Source organism: Ochotona curzoniae, unplaced genomic scaffold (genome assembly GCF_017591425.1).
Source record: "Ochotona curzoniae isolate NIBS_2020 unplaced genomic scaffold, NIBS_Ocur_1.0 contig_66, whole genome shotgun sequence".
Lineage (NCBI taxonomy): Eukaryota > Metazoa > Chordata > Mammalia > Lagomorpha > Ochotonidae > Ochotona > Ochotona curzoniae.
This window is the reverse complement of record NW_024466512.1, coordinates 23236361-23252485: the sequence shown is the minus strand read 5'-3', so window position 1 is coordinate 23252485 and position 16125 is coordinate 23236361. Positions and strand designations below refer to the sequence as shown.

At 41.9% G+C, this 16125-nt stretch overlaps 1 protein-coding gene across 3 annotated transcripts in view; it reads left to right on the top strand.

The window, feature by feature from the left end:
- The window catches only part of ENTPD7 (ectonucleoside triphosphate diphosphohydrolase 7), a 45390-nt gene that overhangs the window by 23074 nt on the left and 6191 nt on the right, over nt 1-16125 (top strand). For all 3 annotated transcript variants that reach the window (XM_040992321.1, XM_040992320.1, XM_040992322.1), the window contains 5 exons: nt 2613-2746; nt 7663-7829; nt 10847-11171; nt 13769-13854; nt 14602-14763. In XM_040992321.1, the coding sequence (XP_040848255.1) occupies nt 2613-2746; nt 7663-7829; nt 10847-11171; nt 13769-13854; nt 14602-14763 (874 nt within the window). The remainder of the gene's footprint in view (nt 1-2612; nt 2747-7662; nt 7830-10846; nt 11172-13768; nt 13855-14601; nt 14764-16125) is intronic.

The following is a 16125-nucleotide window of genomic DNA, read 5'->3' as shown; positions in this document are numbered from 1 at the left end:
AGTAGAATAAACAATAAAATGAACCTCTACAAATCCATAACCGAGACTCAACAATTTTGTTTAACATTTAGTCATTTTTGGGATCCCCGTCACGCTTTCCATATAACTCAGGTTCCCTTCCCTCATTGGATTTTAAGGGCAGAGTTACAGAGAGAAGGAGAGACAGAGAGAGATCTTCCATCTTCTGGTTCACTCCCTACATGATTGCAATGACTGGAGCTAGGTTGGTCTGAAGCCAAGAGCTTTTTCCCAGTCCCCCACATGGGTGCAGCGGTTTAAGAACTTGGGACATCTCTTCTGCTTTCCCAGGCCATTAGCAGGGAACTGGATTGGAAGTACAACAGTTGGGACTTGAGCTGGCACCCATTGGGATGTCAGCAACACAAGCAGAGGCTTAAGATGTTATGCTATGGTACTGTCCACATTTTTTTTTTAAGATTTATGTATGTATGTATGTATATATTTAAAAGGCAGTGTTATAGAAGAAGTAGAGAGAGAGAGAGAGAAAATCTTCTTCCTAAGCAGCTGCAGCAGCCATAGCTGGGCCAACCTGAAGCCAGGAGCAAGGTACTTCTTCCAGATCTCCCATATGGTTGCAGGAGCCCAGTCATTTGGGCCATCCTCTCTCAAACCACATTAGCAGGGAGCTGGATCAGGAGTGCAGCAGCTGGTACTTGAACTGGTGCCCATATGGGATGCTGGTGTCATGTGTGGTGGGTTTATAAGTTAGGCTACAGCAGTGGGCTCCTGTTCAGTTTTTTAAAGCAAAAGTCATGCAATGTTATCTTCATGTATGCTTGTTTGCATCATGGACAGATAAAAGGTTTCAAAGCAAAAGAAGGAAACATTTCTGCATTGTCCTTTTTTTGTGAACTTTACAGAACTAGGATTCCTAATACTGTGCAATTCCCATCTAATTCCTGATTTTCTCAAGAATACTTGTTATACTTGGCCTGTCAGAATAGACTGCACAGGAGTCACACATCACATTTGATTTATAGCCTTTGATCTTACCCCCCTCCTTTTGACTTTTTTTTACATTATTCATTAAAAACCAGCAGACAGGGGCCAGTGCTGTAGTAGAGGTGGTTAAAGTCACAGTTTATAGTGCCAGAATCCCATATGAATGCTGAGTAAGTCCTAGCTGTCCCACTTGTGGTCCAGCTCCCTGATAGCACACCAGGGAAAGCAGCAGATGACCCAAGCCATTGTACCACTGCCACCCAATTGGAAGGTCCAGATAAATTTTTTTTTTTTTTTTTTTTTTGCTTGGATAAATTTACTGGCTTCGTTCTGGTTCAGCGCTGACTGTTGTGGTCATTTGGGAAGTGAACCAGTTCATGGAGGATCTTTCTGTCTCTCTGTAACTCTACCTTTCAAGTAAAATAAATAAATCTTTGAACAAAACAAAAAGTAAAGACCAGAAAACAAAGAAATAAACCGAACAAAACTGGATCACATACAGAGTGAATTTTCCATGTTGTGAGTTTGTCAGTTGCATGTTTGTGAGATATTTTCACTTGCTTCTCATTACTTCACCTGTCCTGTACACTGATGGTCAGAGAAGCTTGATTCAGCTTGATCTGCAAGAGAAAAATCACAGGTGATGCTGTGTTTCCTTCGACCTCGCAGCAGGAGCGTGTGTAGCTGGGTATGTCCCGTTGGGCATGTTCAGACCAGGTATTCAGGGCTCAGGTATTGTTACCCTGACATAATCTGTTATAGCAGTTCTTCATCTGCTTCTTAAAGCTGTGTAGCCATTCATGGTTTTTGCTCGCATAAGTTTTTTTTTCATTGGAGATTGCAAGTGGTGCATTTTCTAATTCTGTCATTCCTTTTGCACTTAATAGCTATGCCTTTTTTATAAATTTAATATTTTATAATGATTAGATGGTGGATTAGGATGGGAAGTATTGAAGGTTAGGGGAAATTGGGTGTACTCGTTGTTTGTAAATTTGTTCTTTTTTCTTCTTGTTTCTAGGGGAAGGGGAGAGACAAAGGGGGAAGCCACTCATGGCTTTCATTTTTTATATAATGAATTTTTTTCATCAATTCTTTGGTTATCCTACAGTAGTTTTCATGAGAATAAAAGAATAAATCCACAATTCTTTTCCTTTTTTATCTTGAATTTTTCAATGAGCTGGATCTTACTGGCTTTGAAAAGTAACCAATAAAAATATTTTGTTTGTTTGTTTTTATATCATTATGAACTCATGGATTTCAATCTGCTTGATGCATTAGGATCTATCACATTATTCTAGGAGTATCTTTAGGCTGACTCCTGTACCTTTTAAATATGACCCCACTACCCTATCATGCTTTCCTTGCTGTCTTCATACCAAGAGATTTATGTTCATCTTGTATACTTTTTTCCTTTATTTTGTTATATTTTAAAAGGACTTTGATGTCTTTTAGTGGAAAATGAGATTCGGCAACTATAGATGGTAGGGTGCTCATTATTTTTGGGCTATCATTGTTTCTAAGCTTTGCAGTGAAAAGAGTGAGGAAATATATGCTTTCCATTTTAAAGGGATTGCTTCCCACCCCACCCCATTTTTTATTTAATTTTTGTTTCTAGTTTCTAAAACCTTCTTTTGTCTTGTTAATTTCAGAATCAGATGCAGAGACTTCCCAAGAGCTGGCAACAGGCCGCAGAAGGACAGTGGGAATACTAGATATGGGAGGAGCCTCTCTCCAAATTGCTTATGAAGTTCCTACCTCAACCTCTGTCCTTGATCCAAAGCAGGTATTTATATTTTGTGGAAATTCAAGTTGCTTGGAAAGGCAGTATTCAAAGAAAAGAACACCGTCTTTGAACCAACTTGCCTTAGTTCAGATATTTGTTGAGAGATTTTCTAGCTTGTGTCATCTTCAGTGTGTTACCTTTCTGAGCCACTGTTTCCCCATGTATGAAAAAGGAAAAATAATAGTATCTACCTCATAAAGTTGTGCAGATGAAACTATTGCATGAGTAAAGCAAGCTGCCTAACAGATGACAGTGTTCGGTACATCTTAGTATTTATAATTAATGTTGGTTATCACCTAAGGTTACCTGTGGATTGTCTTGATGATACATACAAATCCTGAAGCATGCCTTTTAATTTAGTGAATGTTATTTCCATTCCCCTTACTGGGGGTTCTATTCCTCTGCTTCTGATATTCTTCACCCTTTTAGAATGTGAAGAATGTGTCTTGCAAGAGACATTTCATCACAGAGACAGAGAAAAATGCAGACAATTTTGAACACCTTGAGTGTGAGGAATAAGACATGTTGGTTGCACTGTTCCCCCGGAGCTCATAATCAGTCAGTGGAGTCGGTCAGTGAGAACAGGCAGAACCTGATGGGGTTGTAATCTCTCTTCTTTGGCACAGCTGACTTGGGGGGCGGATTCTTCTTTGTGATTGTCCCATGTATCATATGGTGTTTAGCAGCATCCCTGGCCTCTACCAGATGCCAGCAACAATTTACCACTCCTCTAGTTTGGATAATCCAAAGTGTCACCAACAAATGCTACATGACTGCTTTGGAACTAGAAAGAAAATTGCCTCTGGTGACTTTTCTGGTTTAAACAGGGCAGTGACATTGGGATTGGTTCCTGGCAGGACTGACCGCATTTGGAAGTGGAAATGAGAACCATGGAAGGTAGCATATTTTCCTGGGCCTTGAATGATGGTAGCCGTTTGCATAATGGAGGTTGAGGAAAGACTGTCTGCAGAGGGGGACAGGATGTATGGAGGCACAGAGAAAAAGCAGTAGGAGCTCAGAAGATTGTAAGAATGTTGAATAGCTTGTTGCAGTAAAGGCTGGGAAGGTAATGTGGAGTTAGACCACAAGGAGCATGGAATGCCATGCTAGGAGATGGGCTTCTGTAGGTCGTGGGAAACCAGTGGAAGTGTTTGATAGGGAAATCGCACGGGCTTCACTTCTGAAGGTTCTTTCCAGCTCTGAAGTTATGTTAACTACATGACTATGATCTCTGATGTATTTTTTAGGGAAATGGTGGTGGTGTCAATAGGAGAAAGAAATATAAGTCAGGACTGCTTGAGTGAGAAATGATAAGGGACTGAACTCAACAGTGTCAGTGGAAATGAAAGGAAGGGAACAGACTTCCAGCGTTACTTCAAAATGATGGATAGTGGTGGTGCGGGCAGGACAGGGAGGGATGGCCGGTGATGCTGAGCTTCCCTCCTAGGTAACTAAAAGGGTGAGAAGCCCATCACTTAGAGAAGCCCTACAGGAGAAAGGGCCAACGTTCTGGATCTGAGAGTTTCAGTAAGAGCATATCTGGATTTTAGCTCAGAAGTCCTAACATCAATGAGATCAGTTTTGGGTTATGTTGTATTTGCGATGAGCCTAGGCTCATGTGTGTCACAAGGTCTATGGGACTACTGGAAATGGGACTTGAGCAGCTTGCAGTGGGATTGAGTATTTGTGGAACTAACTTTTGTGTGACATAGTAGTATTGTTGGTATGTTAGTACTAGTATTGTTAGTATGTATTCAGCAAATAAAACGATGATGTATTTCTGATATTGAGAAATAGTAGACAAAGTCTTAAGTGGCTGTTTGTATGTATGTATTTAGAAAGCAATATCAGTGTGGAAAATATGTTTCTAAGCAACACATTAAGTGTATCACAGTACTTCATACAATTTATAGAAAGATAAAATGAAAAAGTATTTTGGCAGAAAAATTTTTGAAATCATGCGGTTTTTTTATACTATGGATTTTCCATTCACTTTGGTGAGACTTCTTGTGTATTTAGCAAAGTGATAATCTTAAAGATGGATCCTTGTTTTTAGTGGAGAAAAAAAGGAGAAAATGAAACATGATGGTTCTTCAAAAAGTTAAAAATGCTTATGTAGGTGTAAAGGATGAAATACTCTTGTGCAAAGAAACATTGTTTAAAAGCTAAATATTCTTGACAGAGTTGTACACGGCCAGTTGCTCAAACGCTGCTATTGAATTCCGGAACTTACTCTCTTCCTTCCTCTTCATCTTACTTTCTACTTTCCATCCTTTTCTCTCTCCTCCCTTACTCTTCCGTTTTCTGTTCTCTTCTTCCTTCCCATCTTTCAAGTGTCTTTTTTTTAAAGATTTATTTAATTTTATTGGAAAGGCAGATTTACTGAGAGAAAGAAAGATCTTCCATGTGCTGCTTCACTCCCCAAGCAGTTGCAATGGCTAAAGCTGAGCCAATCTGAAGCCAGGAGCCAGGAACCTCCTTTGGGTGTCACAAGCAGGGAGGTGGAAGGTAAGTAGAGCAGCCAGTATATGAAAGAGCACCCATATGGGATTCTGGTACCTGCAAGGCAAGGGCTTTAGCCACTAAACTATCGCGTTGGGCCCTCAAAATTTTTTTTCTAATATATTTTATTGACTTAAGAGCAAAACAAGGCAGCATTTGTTAAGTGTTGTGCATAGTAGGTTAAGCCACTGCCTGGGATGCTGGCTCTATATGAATGCTGGCTCATGTCATGGCTGCTCTACTTCCAATCCAGCTTGCTGCAGTTGTGCTTGGGAAGGCAGCAGATGAAGGTCCAAGTGTATGGGTTGATCCATCTACTTAGGAGACCCAGATGAAGCTCCTGCCTTTGGTCTGGCCCAGCTCTAACCGTTTTGGTCATCTGGAGAGTGAACCAGCAGATACAAAACCTCTCTCTGTGTATCTCTCCTCCCCCTACTCTCTGTAGCTCTGACTTTCAAACAAATATGTAAATAAATATATGTATTTTTTAAAAAGGTAATTTGTCACAGTGTTGTCTAGTGATACCCGTTACAAGATTTGAGGACCCGTGTGGGATCCTGGATTATGCTAGATAAGGACTTTAACAACTAAGCTACCATACCGGGCCCCAAGTTTCTCTTTCCTTTCCTCCATGGGGTCTGCAGTGTTTTGTGCTGTCTCACAGTCCCAAGCAGAGGTGCCTAAAAGAAAACCGTTTGCATGACATATTCTCCAGGTTCTTTTTCCTGAATTCCACTACCATTTTGTCACTCATCACCTTCCCAGCGTTTATAGTTTTTCTTCAGCTTTTCTCCCAGCTTTGAGCCAGAAGCGCCCATGGCCCTCAGCATGGCCGTCAGGGGCCTGATAGTCAACACAGATGCTTTCTGCCAATCTAATGAGTGTCTGCCCTTAGCAGCCTCACCAGCAACTCCTGGTTGCCTTCAGCGTCCGGTTTGGCTGTTGGCACGTTGGGAGCTGGGCCTGCCAGAGTCTTTCACAATGTTTTCATCACACCTCAGAAGAAATCTCTTATTCCTTAACAGTTATTTTCTGTTTTGCCCCCTACCCAGCCCAAACGACCTCTCGTCTGCTTTCTGTCTTCAGTGAATCTGTCTGAGTATAAATGGGGCCGTATGATACGTAGCCTTTAGTATCTGGCTTCTTTGATTTAGCAAAGTGCTTTCAGGATTTTGTAACGTGTTGTAGTATGTGTCACTACTTCATTCCTCTTTTTTTACAGATCTGGATTGTTTCTATTTTAGGGGTTATAATGGATAATACTGTTAGGAAAGTTCACATGCACATTTTTGGTTAGGTACAAGTTTTGAGATCTGCAGGGTATATACTGAAAGTGGACTTCCTGGATACAGTACAACCTAAAATCAAGTATAATTCCAAGAAGAAATCCCCATTTTTCAAATAAATATAAAATAATATTGCATATTAAGCACTTTGAATGATTGATTATGTTAGTGAGTGGGAATGGGATTGGACTGGGAATAAAAACAGAACAAAAGAGATACTTTGCCATGATGACATGCCATGAGCCAAGGAATCTCATTACTTGAATCTCTGTGCTTGAGGTTCAAGGAAAGAAAAAGAGCACTGGGCCAGGCACGGTAGCCTAGTGGCTAAAGTTGCTGCTATACATGCTCCAGAATCCCATGTGGCACACGTTCTAATCCCGGTGGCCCTGCTTCCCATCTGGCTCCCTGCATGTGGCCTGGGAGGGAAGTCAAGGATGGACTAAAACCTTGGGCCTGCATCTGTGTGGGAGATGTGGAAGAGGCTCCGGGTTCCTGGTTTCAGATTGGCTCAGCTCCGGCCGTTGCGACTCCTTGGGGAGTGAATCACTGGATGGAAGATCTTCTCTGCCTCTTCTCTTCTCTGTATATTTGACTTTCCAATTTAAAAAAAATCTTTTTAAAAAAAAAAGCACCTTTTTTTGGAGGGGCAGTAAAATTGAACTTTCTCCACCCCCAAACCGTTTGTAAGGACTATGAAGGCTTCCTGAATAGTTTCAGAAAAGATCATAGGATAAATCTCATGATGGATTTCCCAAGTTCCTTAAATGTGTTTTTGTGTTACAGGATAGTTTTATTACAAAAATAACACATTCTCATTATGGAAAATTGGAAAACCCTGCAAAGTACATGTAAGCAAATAATATCATCTGTAGTCCTATAGCCCGTTTAGCCAAGGATAGTGTTGCAGTCTCTAATTTAGTGTTTAGTCTGTAATTTGTACATTTTTGGATCAGCCTTGTCACGTTATAGCTTTGTTTGGTGTAGTGCTGTGAGGATGAAGGGATGCTGCAGGAAATTTTAGCATAGTCACAGAAAACAAAGCCTACTGTATTTGTAGCTTTCTAGAAAGCAATCAAAAGTAAGATCTCACCCTCCCCCCTTTTCTATCTTGCCATTGTGTTACAGGAAGAAGCTGCCAAGAACCTGCTGGCCGAATTCAACCTGGGCTGTGACGTGCAACATACTGAACACGTGTACAGGGTTTATGTCACCACCTTCCTGGGTTTTGGAGGCAACTTTGCCCGGCAACGCTATGAAGACCTTGTGCTGAACGAAACTCTTAACAAAAACAGGTGCATTTGACATGGGACCCGAGTTTCTGAGATAAAATGTTGTCAGAAGCACCAGCTTTTACATGCTACTGAAATGAATGTGTTATGGCTTTCTTGTGGATCACACCTATTAAGGACCGCTGATTAGCATTTCCACTTGATCTGAGACAGGGTGTCTTCTTTTTTTTTTTTTTAAGATTTATTTATTTTTATTGAAAGGTCAGGTATACATAGAGAGGAGAAGAGACAGAAAGAAATATCTTCCATCCAATGATTCACTCTCAAAGTGAGCGTGTATGGTGGCTGCGCCAATCTAAAGCCAGGAGCCCGGAGCCTCCTCCATGTCTCCCACGCAGGTGCAGGGTCCCAAGGCTTTGAGCTGTCCTCAACTGCTTTCCCAGGCCACAAGCAGGGAGCTGGATGGGAAGTGGGGCTGCCGGGATGTGACCCAGCACCTATATGGGATGTCAGCACATACAAGGTGAGGACTTTAGTTGCTAGGCCCCGGCGCTGGGCCCAAGAGGGTACCTTCTTAACTTTATGGTTGTAACTCTGAAAAACACATCAGCCATTTGTGATCTCTGGGTGTGTCCCACATTCAGATGTGGCCTTATAGAGTAAGTGAGATCAATTGGGTTGACTAATAAAATTTTTTTTTTTTTAAGATTTATTTATTGGAAAGGCAGATGTACAGAGAGGAGGAGAGACAGAGAAAAAGGTCTTCCGTCTGCTCATTCACTCCCCAAGTGGCCACAATGGCCGGAGCTGAGTTGATCCAACGCCAGAAGCTTCCTCTGGGTCTCCCATGTGGGTGCAGGGTTCGAAGGATTTGGGCCCAGGCTTACAAGCAGGGAGCTGTAAGGGAAATGGAGCAGCCAGGACACGAGCCGGCTCCTACCTGGGATCCTGACACATACAAGGCAAGGATATAACTGTTAGGCTATCATATTGGCCCCTAAAATGTTTAGTATAACATAGCTCCCAGTAGTCCTTTCTCCATGGAAGTGTTTGCTGAACTAGGGTGGTATTGCATTTTAAGTGAGAGTTACATTCCGCAGTGTGTGTAAAAGCTGCAGAGTTTGTGTTAATATTATGATCCCTCACTGGGTCCAGAATAGGTCAGTTTTTCTTGGAGAATTGGGCAGATTGCTGTGGTTTTTTTTTTTTCCATTTGAATATCGAAAGAAATTGGGCCATATATATGTACAATTGATTGTGGGTTTCTTGTGCTTTTTAGGATTTTAAATTATTTTGTCATTATGCACATTGAGCATAGTAGATGGCAGAATTCTTATCCACCTTAAAATTATTTATCTATTTATTTAGCCAGAAACACTAGCTTGAAGAGGATAGGCACATTCTGTTTGTCTTATAGTTAGAATATGTTGAGGAAAGTTGTCTTGTGGCTTTTTGTTTGTGTAAATCTCCATCACCAGGAGCTCAGGTGCTTTGGAGACTCCTGGTGTCCTGGATGAATGGATGCATTACTGTTAACCAGTGTGTGTGTCCTGCATTTCCTCCTAAATCCACATGGCACTGCTTGGGGACCGCACCGTGCTGATGGCAGCTGTCTTCTGGCGTTTGAAGAACATTGACTGTGAGAGCTTCACATCAGTTTTTGTTTTTTCCTTCTTCATTAGCTGATGGCCTCTTTTTGTTTGTATGTTGCTCTGTTTTCTTTCTGTTTGTTATTTTCTACCACTGCAGGTTGCTCTCTCTCTCTCTTTTAAAGATGTATTTATTTTGATTTGAAAGGTTGATTTTCAGTGAGAGCAGAGAGGGCGGGAGAGTGAGTTCACAGATCAATCGGCTATAATGGCTGCAGCTTTGCTAGCCTAAAACCAGGAACCTGGAGCTTCTTCCAGGTTTCCCATGTGGGTGCAGGGGTCCAAGGCCTTAAACCATCTTCTGTTGCTTTCCCAGGCACATTAGCACGAAGCTGGATTGGAAGTGAAGCAGCTAGGCTGCTGGCAGCACAGGGGGAGGCTTAGGTTACTACACCAGAGCACCAACCCCTTCATGTCTTTTGGTTAGGCTGTCACATCTTTTCCATTTTCTTTGCAAGCATCTACCTAAGTCATTTGCATATTCTAGAAGGTTGATAAGCTAATGGCATATCATGTTTGGCTGCCACTTTACTGAAGAGACAATTAATTTCATGGTTCCCACTTTTAAAGAACAATTTTATGAGTTCTCCTCAGAGTTAGGATCATATTGGTAAAATAGTCAAATCCCCGTTGTTCAGATTATTCTGCTGTGTTGCCACAATCTCATTCCTCTCTATAGTCATTATGGTTGTGAGTGCATCCTCATCCCAGCAAGTCTGTTCTTCATTGTGTGTCCTTGTAGAAACTGATGAATTACAAATTGCAGTTGGCCAAGTTATTTGGTTTCCCTTTCATTTCTAGCTTTGCACAGATGTGCATATTAGTCTCTTTAAGAGGAACACAGGGGTCCCGGTGCAATAGTCTAGCAACTGAAGTCCTTGCCTAACATGCGCCAGGATCCTAAATGGGCACTGGTTCTAATCCTGGTGGCCCCACCTCCCATCCAGCTCCCTGCTTGTGGCCTGGGAAAGCAGTCTAGGATGGCCTAAAGCCTTGGGACCCTGCACCCATGTGAGAGACCTGGAAACAGCTCCTGGCTCCTGACTTTTGATCAGCTAAGTTCTGACTGTTGTTATCACTTGGGGAGTGAGCCAATAGACAGAAGATCTTTCTCTACCTCTCATTCTCTCCATCAATCTGACTTTCCAATAAAAATAAATAAAACTCTTAAAAAAAAAAGGATGTGGAAGTGAAGACAGAATGGAAAACAGTCAGTCTGTGACCCCGGCTACACTGTGCACAGGGAAGTGTGCATATCTGTCTGTCTGTCTCTCTGCAAAGTGGATTGGCTTAAGTTAACTGTGCAGCTGATGCCATCGCCTGGTGATACTCCACTGCATCCTTGTTTGCAGGGAAGGAAGCACATTGGGTTTCTTAGATAAAACTGAGTACAGTGGTGACTTGTTTTATTTTCATCATTTCATGTGTCAGATTACTGGACCAGAAGACGGGTCTGAGCCCTGACAATCCATTTCTGGACCCCTGCCTGCCCGTGGGACTCACAGATGTGGTGGAAAGGAATGGCCACATCCTGCATATTCGAGGAAAAGGAGACTGGGCAACTTGTGGGGCAATGCTGAACCCTCTGCTGGCTCGCTCCAACACCAGTCAAGCCTCCCTGAATGGCATCTACCAGTCACCCATTGACTTCAACAACAGCGAATTCTATGGTTTCTCTGAGTTTTTCTACTGTACAGAGGACGTGCTGCGCATTGGTGGCCGCTACCACGGGCCGACATTTGCCAAAGCCGCTCAGGTAAATTACTGAGAGTAAGCATGACTCATGCTGACAGTGCCACTTTGTGCCAGGCACTGTGGACAAGGTTTTGCAGGCAATTGCTTCTTTGCCAAGTGCTCGCTGAACCTTCAAGTTAGGGAATGTACTATGCTTTACTGCCTTCTAGCTGCTGGTTAAGTTTTCTTTAGGGGGTCATAACACCCAGTTTATTATCCAAGCATAAAATTGCTGTGACAGCTAATTGTTTTTCTCTAACTCTCACAAACGTTTGTGGCAAAGTGAAAGTGTCATCGTAGGTGTGTTTTCCTTACTGGGTGCTCTCGGTTGTTATGTCCTTTGGGAGAAATTATACAGGTGGGCAAGTACATTTTCTTTTTTTTTTTTTTTTGTTTACATGATAAATCTAAAGTGATATGGAATCACTTAGCATGTTAGAAAGGAGTTGTGAAAAACCATGATGGTGGAAGTATTGTTTAAATTAAAAATTGAGGAGTTTAAAATGTACTTTGAGCCAGTGTAGGACTTAAGCATTTTATATGCTTAAACTATTAGTTACCTGGACAGGTAAAAACTGCTTTCATTAATTCCCTGAATTCATTTAGCCTTGTCTTTGACTTACAAAAATATATATTTCCTTGTATATTTGAAGCAGTTACAGAAAGAAAAGGATAGGAAGAGAAAAAGATAACTTCCATCAGCTACTTTATTCTCCTTTTGACTGCAACAGCCAGGACTGAGCCAGGCCAAAGCCAGGAACCCAAGTACTTGAGCCATCTTCCATTGCCTTTCCCAGGCCATTAGGAGGGAGCTGGATTGAAAGTGGGAGACCTCAAGCATTGTGGAATGCTTTATTTACATCTGGTCTTTCCTTTCCATCCTCCAGGAATCCCCTAGTATTTTCTTTCTTTTTTCAGAGCCCAGGGCTCCCTGCCTGTGTGCCCTTGACCAAAATCTTACTCTTCCCTCAAAATATTTTCAAATTGTATTCTCTTTAAGTCTAAGGGCTCAAGACTTGCTAGTGACCCAGTATTTTTTTTTTCTCAAGTAAAAGATGGTTCTGTTCTCTTAGTGTTTTCTATTCTGACTCAAATGTTACTTTGCCAGAACCACCTTTCCTTTGCCCTATTCAAAACTGTTTCCTTCCCCATGTTGCCTGTTGCCCTTTCTTGCTTTATTTTCACCTTATATTACTATAATATATGTACATGGGTGTGCATATATGTGGGTGCATATGTATATGTATGTTTATTATCTGTCTCCTACCAATAGGATGTAAGCCTTGTGAGAATAGGAGTTTTTGTCTTTTTTTTTTTTTAATTCCATGATTGACCTTCTGGCACTTAAAATATTCCTGGCACTTGGTTGACATTCAATAAATGTTAAGTCACTGAACAAGGACCCAGTGTGATAGCCTATTGGCTGAATTCTCACTTTGCATGTGCTGGGATCCCATATGGGCACCAATTTGTGTCGCAGCTGCTCCATTTACGTTCCATCTCCCTGTTAGTGGCCTGGGAAAGCAGTGGAGGATGACCCAGCTGTTAGGCCCTTGCACTCATGTGGGAGACCTGGAAGAAGCTCCTGGCTTTGGACTGGCTTGGCTGCAACATTTGCAGCCTTTTAGGGAGTGAGTCAGTAGATGAAAGATTGTCTCTGTATCTCTCTCTTGCTCTGTCTCTCCTTTCCGCTCTTTAACTCTGCCTTTCAAATAAAAACAAATCTTAAAAATTGAGGGAGGCTTTCTTTTTATTAATTGATTAATTAATTGAAATGCAAAGTTACAGAGAGAAATCTTCCATCTGCTGGTTCATTCCCCAGATGATCATAATGGCTGGGACTCAGCCTGGCCAAACGCAGCCAAGAGCTTCTTCTGGGTCTCCCAAATGCATGCAGGGGCCAAATACTTGGTCTATCCTCTTGCTTTCTGAGGTACATTAGCAGGGAGCTGCATCAGAACTGTAGTAGCCAAGACTGGAACCAGCACCCAAACAGGATGCCGGCACCATAGGTAGCAGCTTAACCTGGTGTGCCTGAAACTCAGCCCCTCTCTTTGGCTTTTTTCTTAGTTCATTATTATTGCTGTTACTACCATTGTTTGAAAGTTAGAGAGCCAGCAGGTAAGCAAGCACAAGCATGGACATGCTGTCCCTCATTCACAGGTGGCTGCAATCCTAGCAGCTGGGCTGAGCCCAGAGGGTCTCAGTACTTGAGGCATTCCTGCTGCTTCCCAGGATCTGCATTACCAGAAGGCTGGAGTCAGGAACCAGAGACTGACATTGAACCCAGGCTCTCTGATACTTACGAGGGATGTGTGCATCCTACCAGCATCTTAGCACCCACCCTGTGCTACGCTTTTGATATTGCTCTTCCTATCCTCACTTGAACATGTTCTGAAGCCTCAGGGACTTAGGAGCTGACTTGGACAGGATTGTGCTAGATTTGAAAGCAATGCTAATAGAGAGCGGTCCAGCACTCCTTGGTGAAACAAATACGCTGTTTCTGTTTCCTTCATAAACTGGTAGCCCACAGCTTGCTTTAGAAGGGGAACAGCTATGACCCTGGGGAAGTTGGAATGCCTCCAATTTGTTTGCATCATTTCTATGTGATTGTTTTAGGATTACTGTGGCATGGCGTGGTCAGTTCTAACTCAGAGATTCAAGGATGGCCTCTTTTCCTCACATGCAGATGAGCATCGTCTCAAGTAAGTAGCTTCCTGTCTTACTTAAATGCAGCCCTGAAGTGTGGGTGGATAGAGCACAGTGGAGAGATGGAGCAAGCTGTTAGGGCCAGTTGGATTTTATGTTGAAAGAGAATTTGGTTATTTCAGATTTTGATTTTCTAAAGGGACACAGGGGCCAATATAGCCTGCTCCCCTCAGAAGCCAGTGCAACCAGTGGTTCCCAAAGGAGTATTCCCAGTGGTTTGTGATCAGAAGGAATGGTCTTTTTAAATCAACTTTTTATTGTAGAAAATGTCAATCATGTGGAAAAGTAGATGGAGTAATAACATACTGTCATGGCACCTCAACAGACATGAACATTTGGTTACACTGGTTCACTGCTTCTCCACTCTATAAATGCTTTAGTTAGTTTAAAAATTTAAAAACAGAATTAAGCAGAGAACAGCAGAGTAAACTTCTGTATGGTTCTACTAACAGTTACCAACTCCTGATCAATTTCTTGTTCATTGGTTTTCCCTCCCATTGTCCCCTCGGATCACAAGTGGGTTATTTTTAAGCAAATTCCAGGCAGATATTTCAGCATCTTCTCTTAAGGGATGGGCTCTAAAAACTAAATAAATAAAAAAAGGATCATAATAATAAGGAAAACAGCCACAATATCATTAACATCTAAAAGTATTCACTTTTATGATATACAAAAGTAAAAACGGGTTCAAATAAGGGTGTTAGAATTAATTTTTTTAATGGAATTAATTTGTTGTCTCACAGATACCAGTGTTTTAAGTCGGCATGGATGTACCAAGTCCTACATGAAGGATTCCACTTTCCTTATGACTACTCAAACCTGCGCACAGCTCAACTAGTCTATGACCGAGAGGTTCAGTGGACCCTGGGAGCCATTCTTTACAAAACCCGATTCTTACCACTCAGGTAAGTGATACTCACCGTGCCCAGAGCCCAGAGTGGTAGCCAAGGCCTTAGAATAGGTTCCTCCAGTGACCCCACCCCTCGTCCATTTTGAGTCCACATGAAATATGTTGAAACGGAGAGAAGGCTGAGAAGGATAGTGCCTGCCCAGCTAAAACGTCATTCTTAAGCTGCCCAGGACAACATACTTGATTAGGGAGCTAGGCTGTTGTATCAGGCAGTTTTTTCTCTTGGGTTAAGTATTTCAGAAATTTTGTCATTGGCCTGGCAGAATTTTTGATGAATTCAAAATAGGATGAACGACCTGAGGTGTTGTTCTTGAGGTAGATTTTTTTTTGAAAGATTTATTTTTTATTGGAAAGTCAAATTTACAGAGATGGAAAGACACAGAGAAAGATCTTCCATCCACTGGTTCACTCCCCAAGTGGCTGCAATGGTCAGAGCTGAGCTGATCTGAAGCCAGGAACTTCTTTCATGTCTCCCACATGGGTGCAGGGTCCCAAGTCTTTTTGGGCCATCCTCAACTGCTTTCTCAGACCACAAGTAGGGAGCTGGATGGGAAGTGGAGCAGCCGGGACACGAACCGACAGCCATATGGGATCCTGGCACATGCAAGGTGAGGATTTAGCCCCAAGCCATGATAGACAAATATAGTGCCTTTATATATTGTAAGATTTTGAATTTTTTTTTTCACTGGACTCTTTCAGATAAATGAAGATGAGTTTCAAATGTTTGGTGCCTGTTCCTATAAACTATCAGGAGCCGGGCAGATGCTAGAAATGAGAAGCCAGAAATCCATATTGTAATTTATATGGAAGTCTTTTACTTTGGAGACTCATATTGAAAACAAAACAAAACTGCAGATCAAACCAAGAAAAATGGATCCAGTAACTGGACCAGCTCAGAGCAGCTTTCTGTATAACCAGACCAGTAGATTGTTACCCTTTTCGTTTATGTATCTCTTTTTTATTTTATTTTACTTAGATTATGGTATAATTGATCAGGTGATAGCTTTCTCTAAGATACAGCCTAGATTGTAAAGGGAAATAGCAACTTTAAAAAAAATTAGACACATTTTTAGTTTTTTGGTTGGATTCAGAGGATATCCTAATTCCCATTAGTACTGCATTTATAAGCTGTCGTTTTCGATTTAGGTTACAGGTGGCCAGGTTTTCCTTTGTTCATTTTTTAGCTTCAGTGTCAAAGGCCTTCCAGGTTGTCCCTAGATTCGAAAGGATATGAGCCTGTGAGCTTTGAAGCTCTCTCTAGGCAATGGAAAGCAGGGAATAGCCTGCAGCTGGAGACATTCTTGAGTTTGGGTTGCTCTGGGTAGCCAGTGGGAGAGAACGCAGGCACTATCTTGTC